General features: G+C 46.2%; 2 protein-coding genes across 2 annotated transcripts in view; both read right to left on the reverse strand.

Annotated features, from left to right (window-relative positions):
* The window catches only part of LOC311311703 (endonuclease V-like), a gene marked incomplete at its 3' end in the record, with an annotated part of 15,956 nt that extends 12,047 nt beyond the window's left edge, over nt 1-3,909 (reverse strand). Inside the window, exons 1-2 of the mRNA XM_084441457.1 lie at nt 3,810-3,909; nt 915-1,086 (exon numbers count right to left, since the gene is read on the reverse strand). Coding sequence (XP_084297583.1) covers nt 915-1,086; nt 3,810-3,853 — 216 coding nt within the window. The 5' untranslated portion in view covers nt 3,854-3,909. The remainder of the gene's footprint in view (nt 1-914; nt 1,087-3,809) is intronic.
* Nucleotides 3,910-7,569: 3,660 nt separating this feature from the next.
* The window catches only part of LOC311311704 (SEC14-like protein 1), a gene marked incomplete at both ends in the record, with an annotated part of 30,850 nt that continues 24,540 nt past the window's right edge, over nt 7,570-13,879 (reverse strand). Inside the window, 6 exon segments of the mRNA XM_084441458.1 lie at nt 7,570-7,675; nt 10,462-10,634; nt 11,280-11,420; nt 11,422-11,529; nt 12,327-12,461; nt 12,861-12,995. Coding sequence (XP_084297584.1) covers nt 7,570-7,675; nt 10,462-10,634; nt 11,280-11,420; nt 11,422-11,529; nt 12,327-12,461; nt 12,861-12,995 — 798 coding nt within the window.

Below are 13,879 nucleotides of genomic sequence, written 5' to 3' on the forward strand. Positions count from 1 at the left end.
TTTAGAACGACGCTCATTCTCATGTGTTTGATATCATTCTCCTGTCACTTTCAGAATCAAGCGTCAAGTCACGCAACAATAGATGATTCATAGTTGAACAAAATTTCAGTTCAACAGGAAACTTGCTGGTAAATTGCGAGATGTTTTAAATAAACGGAATTAAGCTGAAAGGCAAACTTTATGGAAAGCAACCACGGGAAGCAACCGTGCCTGCCCTGATCAGGGAACATTTCATTACCCTTCTATTACATTACCATAAAATTGGCTTATGGTATCAACAAAGTGTGCTGACAAATATAACTAGAAAGGACATTTCCTGGAGAAAATGTGAGGTGGGCTAGCTGCTGCAGCTGTATGTAACAGCTACTACTAGTACTACTACGGACCGGGCAATCTCCATGCACCCACCGGTGCTCTGAATCTGAATACATCCGTTAAAGAGCTAAACATCGTGAACATTTTAAAGTTTGAATGAAGTTTCTAGCACAAAGTATGAAGAAGTTATAAAGGAGACAAAAACTGGGGAGAATAAGAAAGAAAGAAATAGTGGGAATATCACAGGTTGGGAGAGCTTCTGCAAGCTAGCCCTCCTAATTATCCTGAGGACCTTTGCTGCAGACTGTGATGAAGAACAGATTGCTTATGGGGGAGGGGGGGGCGGCTAGACAGCATGCAGGGATAGAAACCAGGACTTGTGGTCACTTAAAGCAAAGGTGGACAAACAGCTGTGGACTTGATATGAAGGCCCACACAAGTAAAGGACGCCACATCGCAACATTGAGACACGGCCCGTATTCAGCGCACTGCAACATTGAGACACGGCCCGTATTCAGCGCTGGAAGTAACACGACACGCCGCTTTTATCTCTGGTGTGACCTTTGACCTGGACACCGTATCCCTTACTTGATATTTACCTTCAGGTCGGGGTAGCTGAGCACCACGAGCTCGGCGCAGGCGTTGACGTCGTCCCCTTTGATGAAGGACAGGTCCACTCCTCCCACCCGCTCCAGGCCCGTGAAGTCGGGGCTCCTCTGCCAGTCCTCGGTATCCTCCTCCACCACCTGCTGCCGGAGACGGGCCTGCTCACTGCAGGACAGAGGGGTAATAACACGGTAATAACACGGTAATAACACAGTAATAACACAGTAATAACACATGATGTCTGCAATTAAGAGCTGTAGAGGCCAATAATGTAATAACTACCATTAATGTAATAACGCCCAATATTCATTTTTCAATTCTTATTGTAATAAAAATGTATAATGTAATAACTGGCCAATCATGTAATACATGGAGGGTTATTACATTATTAGCCAGGGTAAAAAATCATTAAAATCGAGAGTTGAACATGTTTTTTAATGATTTTTCACGGTGCCCACCCACATCCATTGTACGACCAAAACGGTGGAAGAGCAATTATCAGACTTTCTCTAAAGTGCTAGTTTTGTCAACTTTTTGATCTGAACCATTGTATATGATCATAAGTAACCTTAAAACAGGGCTAAACATGATTTTCTCTTTACTACTCCTTTAATGCAGATCTGAATGGACCAAAAACAGGCAATCTGTGAGACATAATGTTATAAAAACTCTCTTACGGCACACTGTCACCAAGGGAACGCATCAAAACATTGTCAAGGAGGGCCTCTACACAGCACAGCTAGCCTACAAAAAAAAACCTTGACAGTCTGGAGCCCCTCTCCCCCCTGCTGCCCCAGCTCTATACACACCTGCCCAGGGGGGGGGCGCTGGGACCAGGGACATCACACCCCATTAACCCACTACCGGCACCCTGTTTGCATTACAGCCACAAATCAATGGCTGAGGTGCCCTGGCCTGAATCCAGGTCGGCTGGCGGAGAGATGAATCCAGGTCTGCTGGCAGAGCTGTGCCCATCCGCTCTTTCTAGGGCTACTTTACTGATGCCACAGAGAGAATGTGCTCTTTGGATAGGCCATGTGTAACAACATTCAGATAAAATGCATATAGACGTGTTATGTAGGGTTAGTAAACGAGTTAGTGCACTATGAGGCAAACTGACAGTGTGGGTAAGACAATAGTGGAAAGTTGTGAGGCCTTTTAGTGATGTAACGATAACCGGTATAATGATAAACCGTGATTAAATTTGATTAAATTGATCGCAATAAAATTATTATTAAAACCGTGTTTGATTGCCCCGACTTCTGTCCAGCATCAGCTTTGGCAGATTTGAACAGTCTCAAAGACACATTATTTTAGTGTTTATGCAAAGTCTAGTGCTGCTAATTTTATTTGTGGTTTTCAATATAAAAATTATTTCATCGTGTGTATCGGTAGTTTTAGAACATTTTCAGCACATTTTACATTACCGCGATAATACTGATAACAGTGATAATTTTGGTCGCTATAATCATGATATTAAATTTTCACACCGTTACATCTCTAAGGCCTTTGCTGTATAAAACTACCAGGCCTGCATACCGTTGATTTTATGTTGGTACGTGCCTCACCTACAACGCGAAAAGTTGAATTTGGGTGCCCTCGCCTGTGAGACTTCTCAATTGCAAGACATTCAGGTCATAATTGAAATTCAGTGCGGAAACACTCTTTTTGTGCGTGGCTTTAAGCCAGCGTTTGTCCGGTTAGCACTCCCTCCCTTACTACGGACAAAATAAATTAGGACACCAAAATCAACCCGCCGATCTCCACTGCACAAGTAGAGTATTGGTCAGGGCATTGGACTCTGTAGTATATTTTTATACTGTATTATACTGTATTACATCAATACATTTGTATTACTCTCATGTAGTAATCAATTTACTAAGAATAATGAATAAACTTCACTTTAGGTAGAACTCTGTTATTATAAGTAGTTTAACATGTAGATTACAACAGATGCCCTGTCCTGAGTAAACATTCCTTTGTCCCTGAGTCAATAAAGATAACACCTCTGGAGTCTACAGTTGTAACGTGATCTTAGGAGGACACAGGAAGAACCCAAGATTGCCCCATGTCCGAAGGGGGGCAGAGCTCAGTGACCTGTTGACCAATTACAAGACTAGTTGATCAGATCTGTGTTAATGAACATCCCTTGTATGCAAATTTGTTTGTCATGTGATATTTGGCCTGAAGTCAAGATATAAGCTCGCCACCTCGTAAAAGAACTTTAGTATTGCCGAAGATTTGACCTGTTAGGCATGCTCAATAAATTGTTGATTTGACCGCATTTTTCTCCTGAAGTACTTTTGTACCCAAAAGTAAAGAATTGAAATATACCACAACTCCCACCCAGGAGACCGGAGACTGAGGTTCAAGACCCTGTGGGGATGACTTTATGGGACTTTACCCCAAACCTCCACATGTTCATCCTTTCACTCCAACCTTTACCCCTTGCCTTATAGGTCAGATCCTGTCCCAACCCTTATTCTAACACCAATTAATGTTATGGAAGCTGCTACTAGCTGTTGTGAGCTCATGAGCTAACTGGCTATCCCACTCTTATTGTGCTGTATTAGCATTGGAAGCATTGGAACTGATGTGTATCAGACATTATTTCATGTCATTTCAATTCACAGCTATTTCAGTGGCATGCCTAGCTTCCGTCCTACCAGTCCTGAACAGAAACAAGCCAGCCCAGCACATAAACCAGGCTGGACCTGGCCTGGTCTGTTTCAGTTAGTGAATTTGAGATTTAATTATCAAATATTAGGTATGATGACGCCATCGCTGCACGTGCACTCTCAACTGTTCTGCTCGAGCGGTTGTCCTTTTCCGACTGTCGCCGTTATCTCGCTAATTCCTCACCAATTTTAAATCGGAAATCTACTCACCTTTCCCATTGTTTGACCAATTCTTCTTCTTGAGTAACCGACATTTATGTATATATGTTTAGTGTTTACTTCCCTCGGTGACGTGTGTGGAGCTCTTCCGTGTTTACAGTGCTGACGTCGTTACAGAGGGGTGGAGCCTAACAGCTGTTTGGCAGTGAATGACGTGTTTGGTTTAATAACGTTTCTACTGTTTATACGAAATGTAAGCAAGTCTTCCAAACACATTGATCAGCAGTGTGCACAGATCAATATAGCTTGCCACAAAGTTCAAAAGTACAAAACACTATTTGTGCTGGTATGCACGTCTTCCTGTGTGCTGTAGCCTATATCATATGGATGTTGGGATTTAATGCCATCTAGTGATGGCCACTGTATCATATCTCTTATAATGTCTGAAACCACACATTTTAACAAATATAATCTTTACCACTTATATATATATATTACCTTTTAACTATCAGTAGGCTATCAAATAACCTATGAAATTCATTGGTAATTATACAGTCAACAACAGGACATCATTTTGATTCTCATGATTCAAGTTTAATGGCTTCAAAAATGCAAATGTGCTGTTTTGTATATTAATTCAAACAATATATTTTTTTAACATTATTATTCATTTCAAAGTTGAGAGATAATATGTAACATTGTCATACAGGAAGAGGAGCTAGAAGAGCAAGCGCAGAGAGAGAGAGAGAGAGAGAGAGAGAGACAAGCAGAAGGATAAGGTGTGGAAATAGGAAAGCAGAAGTTATAGCCCTCATTATAAATGACACCATGCCACTGGCGCAGAGGTCAGAAGACGGGGTCGGCAGGTGACAGAGGTATTCCAGTCTTTGAAAGGACCTTGAACACACACTTCAACTCAGGAAATCTGTCACTAGCTTTGAACATTGTTGTGCACCACCTAACTGGTGCGCTGGCTGATCCACTCTGTCCTAGACATAGGAACTGAACAACGCAGGAGTGTGAGGAGAGAGAGACAGAGAGAGAGAGAGAGAGAGTAGAGAGAAAAAAGACATAGATCCATGTCTAAAAATGATCCAAGGTCAGGTATAAGGGAGGACTGTGAGGGAAGTTAGGAACACGTCGTGGACATGAGCTTCCTTTGATAAAGAGCTGTTGTTGAGGGGGAAGCTAGCCCTACACATGCTTCAAAGATGGAGTGAGCGGAAGTGAAGAGGAGAGGTAAATGTACGACTAGACATTGTGGTGCAATCGTTATTTTTGTAGTTTATTCGTTCTTCAATTCACTCCGTCTTTCGTTCAACCGTTCATTTGTTGCGAACAGCTCGTCCTTTCTCTCAGTAAAGCGTTATCGTGTTACTGCAGTTAACGACACACTAGTTAACAACACACAATGTTGAACTTTGACCTTAGGTGCTGATTGTTAAAAAAAGCAACATGCAGTTTAAAGAAGAAAAAAAAAGAAAAAAAGTGCTACTAACAGCCAATAATTCCTGGCGTTGGATGAATGCCCATATAAGGACATGCTAATTATCCATGGATGAATCACAAAATCCTTTCCCCACCTGCTCGTTTCCCATTCCTTGGCGTCTTCACAGAACAGTTCTAGACCCAGATGAAGACATCTAGAATATTCTCCCCCAATCAGTTTGGAGGCGGAAGAAGCAAGGAGGAAGGAGGCACAATTCACGAGACTCCGCCCTCTGCCTTCAGTACGTACGTTACCAAAGTCCACACCCGAACCCCAAGACAACGAGGCAGCCTCCTCGGCAAAATAACTCCATCACAAGATGGACTAAACAATCATGGCACCCTAGTAGTAGGGGGGGTCAAAGACCCTCGGAGAGCGCCCGTCGCTGCACTCCTAGTGCCTCACAAGCACAAAATGGCCGATAAAGATAATCGTATTTGCATGAGTACATTGCATTGCATGTCAACATCAATTCATCCACATCAGTTGCTGAGGTGGTGGACCCTAACTGAGCAGATGCAATTTCTGACTCTGTTAATTGACAAAAAGGCTAAAACGGTTCCTTGCGTGGTCACTGCGGTATACAGCCCTCTAATGGCTGATGGTGCAGCATGGCAGCCCTAATGTACACGTACAGCCCGTGATACAAGCTCGCATCACCTCACCACACACTGCATAGCCCCAAGTATTCACCTTGAATATAGTTATAAGAGAGTAAATTGTAAATGGACTGCACTTATATAGCGCTTTTCCAACTTAGTGGCACTCAAAGCGCTTTACAATGGCCTCTCGTTCACCCATTCACACACACATTCACACACCAATGGCGGTAGCTGCCATGCAAGGTGCTAACCTGCTCATTGGGAGCAATTTGGAGTTAGGTATCTTTCTCAAGGACACTTCGACATGTGGACAGTCGGAGCTGGGATTCGAACCACTGACCCTTCGATCATCGAACGACCCGCTCTACCAACTGAACTACAGCCGCTCCAGAGTAACCAAACTCCAACCAACAATAGTATACACGTATGAATACATATTTCAATTATGGCGCGAAAAGCAAAATGATAAGCTTGACCTGTTCCGCTTCCTAAATCTACGCCACTCTGAACAATAAGAGGAAGCAGTCTCACCTATCCAATTGGTGACCCTCGCAGTCTCAGGTCTTACTGGCTTACGAGCGCGAGCTCGCCTGACCAGAAGCACACATTCACACTTCAATGGCAAGGCATCCCCATGACAACCGGTAATTTATGCATGCCAAACTCTGTCCTTCTACGGACAGGGCTGGACAGAACATACGACATTAGTCTCCCCCCAAGTCCGGTCAGATAATTTAGGGATTACTCCGCATTAGATAAATATAAGCTATTTTCTAAATAAATATATTACCTCTTTATTGTACTGGAATTTGAATCAACTTGACAGCAAGCCTGGCAATGTTCACATCGGTCAAGTCGAGGCCTTTTGCACAACTGTGACCGTTGTCTGTTCGCCCGAACCTGGGACCTAGAGGTCAGAGTTCACCTGTACGAAGCACCCATGAGGACAACCTCCACGTTTCATATTCATGATAAATAGAAATGTCAACAGTAGAAATTCAAACTGAAAACTGGTTATTGCTTCTAGCGGTTACATGCTAACTCCCTATAAACAATTCACCAGGAGTGACAAATCTCACTGGCGATATGGCCAATACTGTGTTTTGCATGTCATCAAGTAAGTGTGTAAGTGTGTAAGTGTGTGTGTGTGCGCGTGTGTGGCATCTGTATGTAACAGCTCATCCTAACAAGTGTTTGCACGACTGTACGTTTTTTTCTTCGTAACAGCCCATCCACTGTGTAAAATTGAGTGTGTGCGTGTGTGTGTGTGTGTAAATTCATATGTAACAGCGCATCCTGTTCTGTCATCCAGTTCCACAGCTCCCCAGACGACTGAAAATATTGCTTTCCCCAGCCTCGCTCTCTGCTGGCTTTCAAACTCGCGCCCTTCGTTCCGACTCCCGGCGAAGAGAAAACACCAACGCGAAACGTTCGCTCAATGTTCTGATCTGCATCGAAAAATGCACACAAACGGGTGCAAAAGAAAACAGAGCCCTTTAAATCACAGACGACATCCGTCTTTGTTTGTTTTTTTGAAACCGTAGTCGCTTTTCTTCGTCCTCCGTTGTGCATGCGTGCGTCGGCCCCACGCGGGTTAGTGGTTAGGACTACAGTGACGGACAGGAAGTGCTAGAGGGGACACAAGGGGAGGGCGGAAGGGGGTCGTGGGTATTGTAGTCCAATGGAGGATGGCCGCTGGTAGTCCGGGGCTCCGGGGGTTCTACCTGGAGATCATGGAGCTGGATTGTGATTGGCTGGAGGAGGTGGTGGCGGCGCTGAGCTGGGAGAAGCCGCTGTGGCTGGACTCCAGACTGGTCATGGAGCCCCTGAGAGATGGAGGGAGAGAGAGATAGAGAGAGAGATAGACAGAGACAGAGAGAGAGAGAGAGAGAGAGATAGACAGAGAGAAAGAAAGAGAGAGAGAGAGAGACAGAGAGAGATAGACGGAGATAGAGAGAGAGAGAGAGAGAGAGAGAGAGAGAGAGAGAGAGAGATAGACGGAGACAGAGAGAAAGAGAGAGAGAGAGAGATAGACGGAGACAGAGAGAAAGAGAGAGAGATAGACAGAGACAGAGAGAAAGAAAGAGAGAGAGAGAGATAGACGGAGACAGAGAGAAAGAGAGAGAGAGAGAGAGAGATAGACGGAGACAGAGAGAAAGAGAGAGAGAGAGATAGACAGAGACAGAGAGAAAGAGAGAGAGACGAGGGGGAGAAAATAAGGGCGAGGTAGAAACACAAAGAAAATGTTACCGTTGGCTCAGAGGAAATATATTCATGTAAACAGATGCTCAAAGCTCAGAGAGCCATGGAGTCTTAACCGGGGCTTCTTTCATGTGTGCACAGCTCCGTGCCCTGTCACACCCAGGGGGCGGGGATGCAGAGTCATGCAGCCAAGTCAAACCGAGGGAAGGGGATTAACTCTGTGATGAGGAGACAGATTCACTCAGCACTCTGACACAATCAAGAGAAAGGTACCGTGTTCTTAACCCTAGGCCACTCAAACAGTAGCATATTCTTAACCATAGGCTAGTCGATGCAGTATCACGACTGTTTGACTGACTGACTGGTTGACTGACTGACTGACTGACTGACTGACTGACTGGTTGACTGACTGACTGACTGACTGACTGACTGGTTGACTGACTGACTGGTTGACTGACTGACTGGCTGACTGACTGACTGGCTGACTGGCTGACTGACTGACTGACTGACTGGTTGACTGACTGTTTGACTGACTGACTGACTGACTGACTGACTGACTGACTGACTGACTGGTTGACTGACTGACTGACTGACTGACTGACTAGTTGACTGACTGACTGACTGACTGGTTGACTGACTGACTGACTAGTTGACTGACTAGTTGACTGACTGACTGACTGACTGACTGACTGGTTGACTGACTGGTTGACTGACTGACTGACTGACTGACTGACTGACTGACTGACTGACTGACTGGTTGACTGACTGACTGACTGACTGACTGACTGACTGGTTGACTGACTGACTGGCTGACTGACTGGCTGACTGACTGGCTGACTGACTGGCTGACTGACTGACTGACTGGTTGACTGACTGTTTGACTGACTGACTGGTTGACTGACTGACTGACTGACTGACTGGTTGGCTGGCTCTGTGACTGACTGACTGACTGACTGACTGGTTGACTGACTGACTGACTGACTGGCAGGGGGGAGGGGCTGTGGTATTTTTTTGTGTTTTTTTTAAAATGTCTATTTGTACAAAGCTGAAGGTTAATGCAGGAAAAAAGCTGATGAGTTTGAGGTTGATGTTTCTTTATGCTATGCATGTATTTTCTTATAATGTTGTATTTATGCTATGCATGTATGTTCCTATGATATAGCTAATACAGTAATAAAAAAAAACATTTTCCAGGAGCTTGCTCGATCGTCTCGTTGAAAGAGGCCAGGGAAGAATGCTAACAGTCGTCTTTGGCTTAAACGGGTGAACTGGCTTTTGGTTCCCTCTGGAAAATCGGGGGTGGAATCAGTATGAATATTCTCTCCCACGTTCCTTCTGTGAAGTGCTTTGTGTTGCCTCTGTGTGTTTTTGGCTGGTACACCCCTGTTGGGTTGAAATGTTGCTGTGAATAAAGTATTGGGAGCTATAATCCATTATGAACCATATTATACACCAGGGGACTGGACTAGCTAGGCCTAACAAGTGTGTACTGTGTTTGTATGTGTGTGTGTGTGTGTGCGTGTGCGTGTGTGTGTGTGTGTGTGTGGTGAAATACCAAAGTGGGAGAACAACTGTGAACTGCAAACCAAGTGTCCTGGAAGTGTTAGTCAAACATGCATGCACAGTGGAAGCAACACTCTCTAACTAGCTTAGTGCTAAGTTAGTGCTAAATTAGTGCTAGCTTGTGCCTTTCTCCCTTTCTCTAGCGCAGGGGACACAAACAGAGAAAGGTTAGGGGCGGTTTGTTAGCTGAGACTAACAAAAACCATTTAGCAAAGGCGGCAAGACGCAAGCATCTCATAGCCCCGCCGCTAACCGCTAGCGGGGGTTGCAGAGGCGTTACCGAAAGCAGCCAAAACCAGCAATGATGCTAAGCTCACGGAAAGTGGGTGGAACACGAGGCCACTTACAAACTCTGCACATCACAGCAAGCCGTTCTTCATAGGAAGAGAGAGGTAGGAAGGGAGGAAGGGTTGTTGAGCGACAGGAGCATACAGAAAAGAAAAGGTAAGGAGTAAAACAGAGGAGCGTTGCTCTACAGGAACGGAAGCATCTTTACTGTATTTGTGATATTACTTAAGGCTCGAACGCGCCTTGTGCAGTCATGTACACCGGAACAGGATAGGACAGCGCATAAACGATATTACGGAGAACGTAGGGAACCGAGGAAATAAGGAACACTGGAGAACGGAGGAGAACAATACGTCTTGACAACGGTTGCTTTCAACACATCACTTTTACGTCTCCATGGTTGGCAAACAGCTCTATAGAAAATCACAGCGGTCTAGATATGAACACACACACACACACTCTCTGACTCACGCACACATACACACGCACGCACGCACACACACACACACACACACACACACACACACACACACACACACGGAGAGCCCCCCCTGCTCACCTGAAGTCGTCGGAGCCCAGGACCTCGGTGTAGTACATGACTTTACACTTGTGCGAGGAGACCTGCAGCGACGCCAGCACGTCGTCCATGCGGTTGGGCGCGGCGCAGGCGGGCGCGCTGTGGAACCTCCACTGGAGGATGTAGAACCCCGGCCACCGCGTCACGTGGGAACCCTGAGGAGAGGGACGGACGAGTTAGAACTTAAGAGTTAGAACTTAAGAGATAGAACTTAGAGTTAGAACTTAGAGTTAGAACTTAGAGTTAGAACTTAGAGTTAGAACTTAAGAGTTAGAACTTAAGAGTTAGAACTTATGGTTAGAACTTAGAGTTCTACAGCTACAGTATAAACAATGTGCTTGTTGGTTGCTCTTTAGCCTGAATCAAAGACTTGAAGAACTATACAGGACAGAACCACCATGCTACTCTTCCTCATAGAACTATCCAGACCAGAACCCCCATGCTACCCTTCACAGAACTATCCAGGCCAGAACCCCCATGCTACCATTCACAGAACTATCCAGGCCAGAACCCCCATGCTACCATTCACAGAACTATCCAGGCCAGAACCCCCATGCTACTGTTCCTCATAGAACTATCCAGACCAGAACCACCATGCTACCCTTCACAGAACTATCCAGGCTAGAACCCCCATGCTACCCTTCACAGAACTATCCATGCCAGAACCACCATGCTACCCTTCACAGAACTATCCAGGTCAGAACCACCATGCTACCCTTCACAGAACTATCCAGGCCAGAACCACCATGCTACCCTTTCCTCGGTCACGGAACCGAGGGGGCGGCTGCCGGACTCCCCACCTGCACGCTCTCCCCCTCCCTGCAGGTGAGCGGTGCCTCCACCATGCTGTAGTCCTGGCCCAGGACCCAGGACCGGTCGATCAGCTGCACGTTGTTGACCCCGGGGGGGGCGTGGGCCGGCGGGGGCTCCCGGCGGGGGGGGGGTCTGGGGGGCCCGCTTGCTGTGGTACATGTGGAAGACGGTGTCGCCCTTGCACATGTCGAAGTCCCAGGTGATCACCGAGGAGGAGTCGATGATCTCGATCACCAGCTGGGAGGGGGGGAGGGGAGGGGGGGTGGAGGAGGGAGGGAGGGAGGGAGGGGAGGGAGGGGAGGAGAGGGGGAGGAAAGAGAGGATAAGAGAGAAAAAAGGAAGAGAAGCAGAGAAATGGGGGATGAAAAGAAAGGTAGATATGGAGGAATGGAGGAGAAAGAAGCAGAGAGAGCGAGAAAGGGAGGATGGAGAGAGAGAGATGAGGAAGGAAGGAGGGATGGATGGAGGGAGGCAGAAAGAGATAAAGATGAAACGGGGAACATCTGTCAGCGTCGATGTCGTGAGAAGAAGCACTGACCTGAAAATGAGATTGTGTGAGAATTCTACCGAACAGAAGCCGCATGGCGAGGTATGATTTTCTATCTCACGTTATGTAATCTCTCCACTAGGACGAGATGAAGGTGACATTTCATATGTCACAACCAAAGCCCTATTCACAGATGACTAGTATTACCTGGGGACCTCTTTAGAAATTTGTCATAATTGCGGAGGTCGTCTGCAATCTTAATCCCGTGCGAATCTGCCACGCCTGTATTGTGTAAAGTCGTGGTCATGTCATATCATATATGTCATATCATATCTGTCGGTTTTAAGTTCATTTCCAGGTGTAGTCCAGTAGGGGGCGATGTTGTTCAATCTATCACAACGCATCCGAACCCCATTGGGCTTTCTGAGTTTCTCACTGACTCCCTTTAACTCCGTGATCCACCCAGCTTCGCATACAGAGACCCAGCCAGACCCCCCCCCCTGCCCTCTCGTCTCCCCCAGCAGCGGTGCTCTGTCCTGGGCCTCACCTCGTGCGGCGCTCCCTTGAAGACGCTGGCGCTCTGGTAGATGGTCTCGGTCCACAGGCGGATGTCGTCGTTCTCCAGCTCCTCGGCCGTGCGGTACAGAGACTTGGGCACCAAGCCGCCCTCCGGGACCTCGCACTGTCACAGACACACACACACGCACACACACACACACGCACACACACACACACGCACACACACACGCACACACACGCACACACACACACACGCACACACACGCACACACACGCACACACACGCACACACACGCAATTAGGTCGAACAAGGAGAATCAGATGCCCTAGTAATTCAAAAGATTTATTCTCATATCATAAGGCATACACACACGCATACACACACACACACACACCACACACACACGCACACACACGCACACACACACAATTAGGTTGAACAAGGGGAAACAGATGCCCTAGTAATTCAAAAGGTTGATTCTCATATCATAAGGCACACACACACACACACACACACACACACACACACACACACACACACACACACACACCCCTACCCTACCATGCACTCTCCCCCCAGGAAGTCCGGGATGACCTCCTTGTCGATGTAGTCCAGCAGACCCCCTGGACCCTGGTAGTCGTTCCCGGCGTAGATCAGGAACTTCTTACGGGTGTTCTCATCTATGAACGGACTGACCTGAGAACACACACACGCACACACACGCACAGGCACACGCACACACACGCACGCGCACACACAGAATGAAATTACAAACCCCGATCATAAACATCTTCCCTTAATCTTCAGACTTTAAAGACTTCAGATTAAGTTCTTAAGTCTTTAAGTCTTAACTCTAAAGACCTCTAAAGGGTAGTCTTAGTCTTAGTAGTCTTTGACATGATTAAGATGAAGAGGAAGTATATTAATCCAGTTGGGGAAGTTTGCCTCATTTTGACCCATCCTGAAACTAGGAGCAGGGGGTTGGCGTGGTAACAGCGCCCAGGGACCAACACCTTAGACAGGAGTATTCACCCTAACATACATGTCTTTAACAGGAGTATTCACCCTAACATACATGTCTTTAACAGGAGTATTCACCCCTAACATACATGTCTTTATCAGGAGTATTCACCCTAACATACATGTCTTTAACAGGAGTATTCACCCTAACATACATGTCTTAGACAGGAGTATTCACCCTAACATACATGTCTTAGACAGGAGTATTCACCCTAACATACATGTCTTAGACAGGAGTATTCACCCTAACATACATGTCTTAGACAGGAGTATTCACCCTAACATACATGTCTTAGACAGGAGTATTCACCCTAACATACATGTCTTAGACAGGAGTATTCACCCTAACATACATGTCTTAGACAGGAGTATTCACCCTAACATACATGTCTTTAACAGGAGTATTCACCCTAACATACATGTCTTAGACAGGAGTATTCACCCTAACATAAAATGGTACCCAATGCCTCCCGGCTTGGCACTCAGCATCAAGGGTTGGATTGGGGGTGAGTCCCTGTGACTAGAAATGCACCGATGCATCGGCCGAACATCGGCATCGG

Source organism: Borostomias antarcticus (assembly GCF_949987555.1).
Source record: "Borostomias antarcticus genome assembly, chromosome: 7".
Lineage (NCBI taxonomy): Eukaryota > Metazoa > Chordata > Actinopteri > Stomiiformes > Stomiidae > Borostomias > Borostomias antarcticus.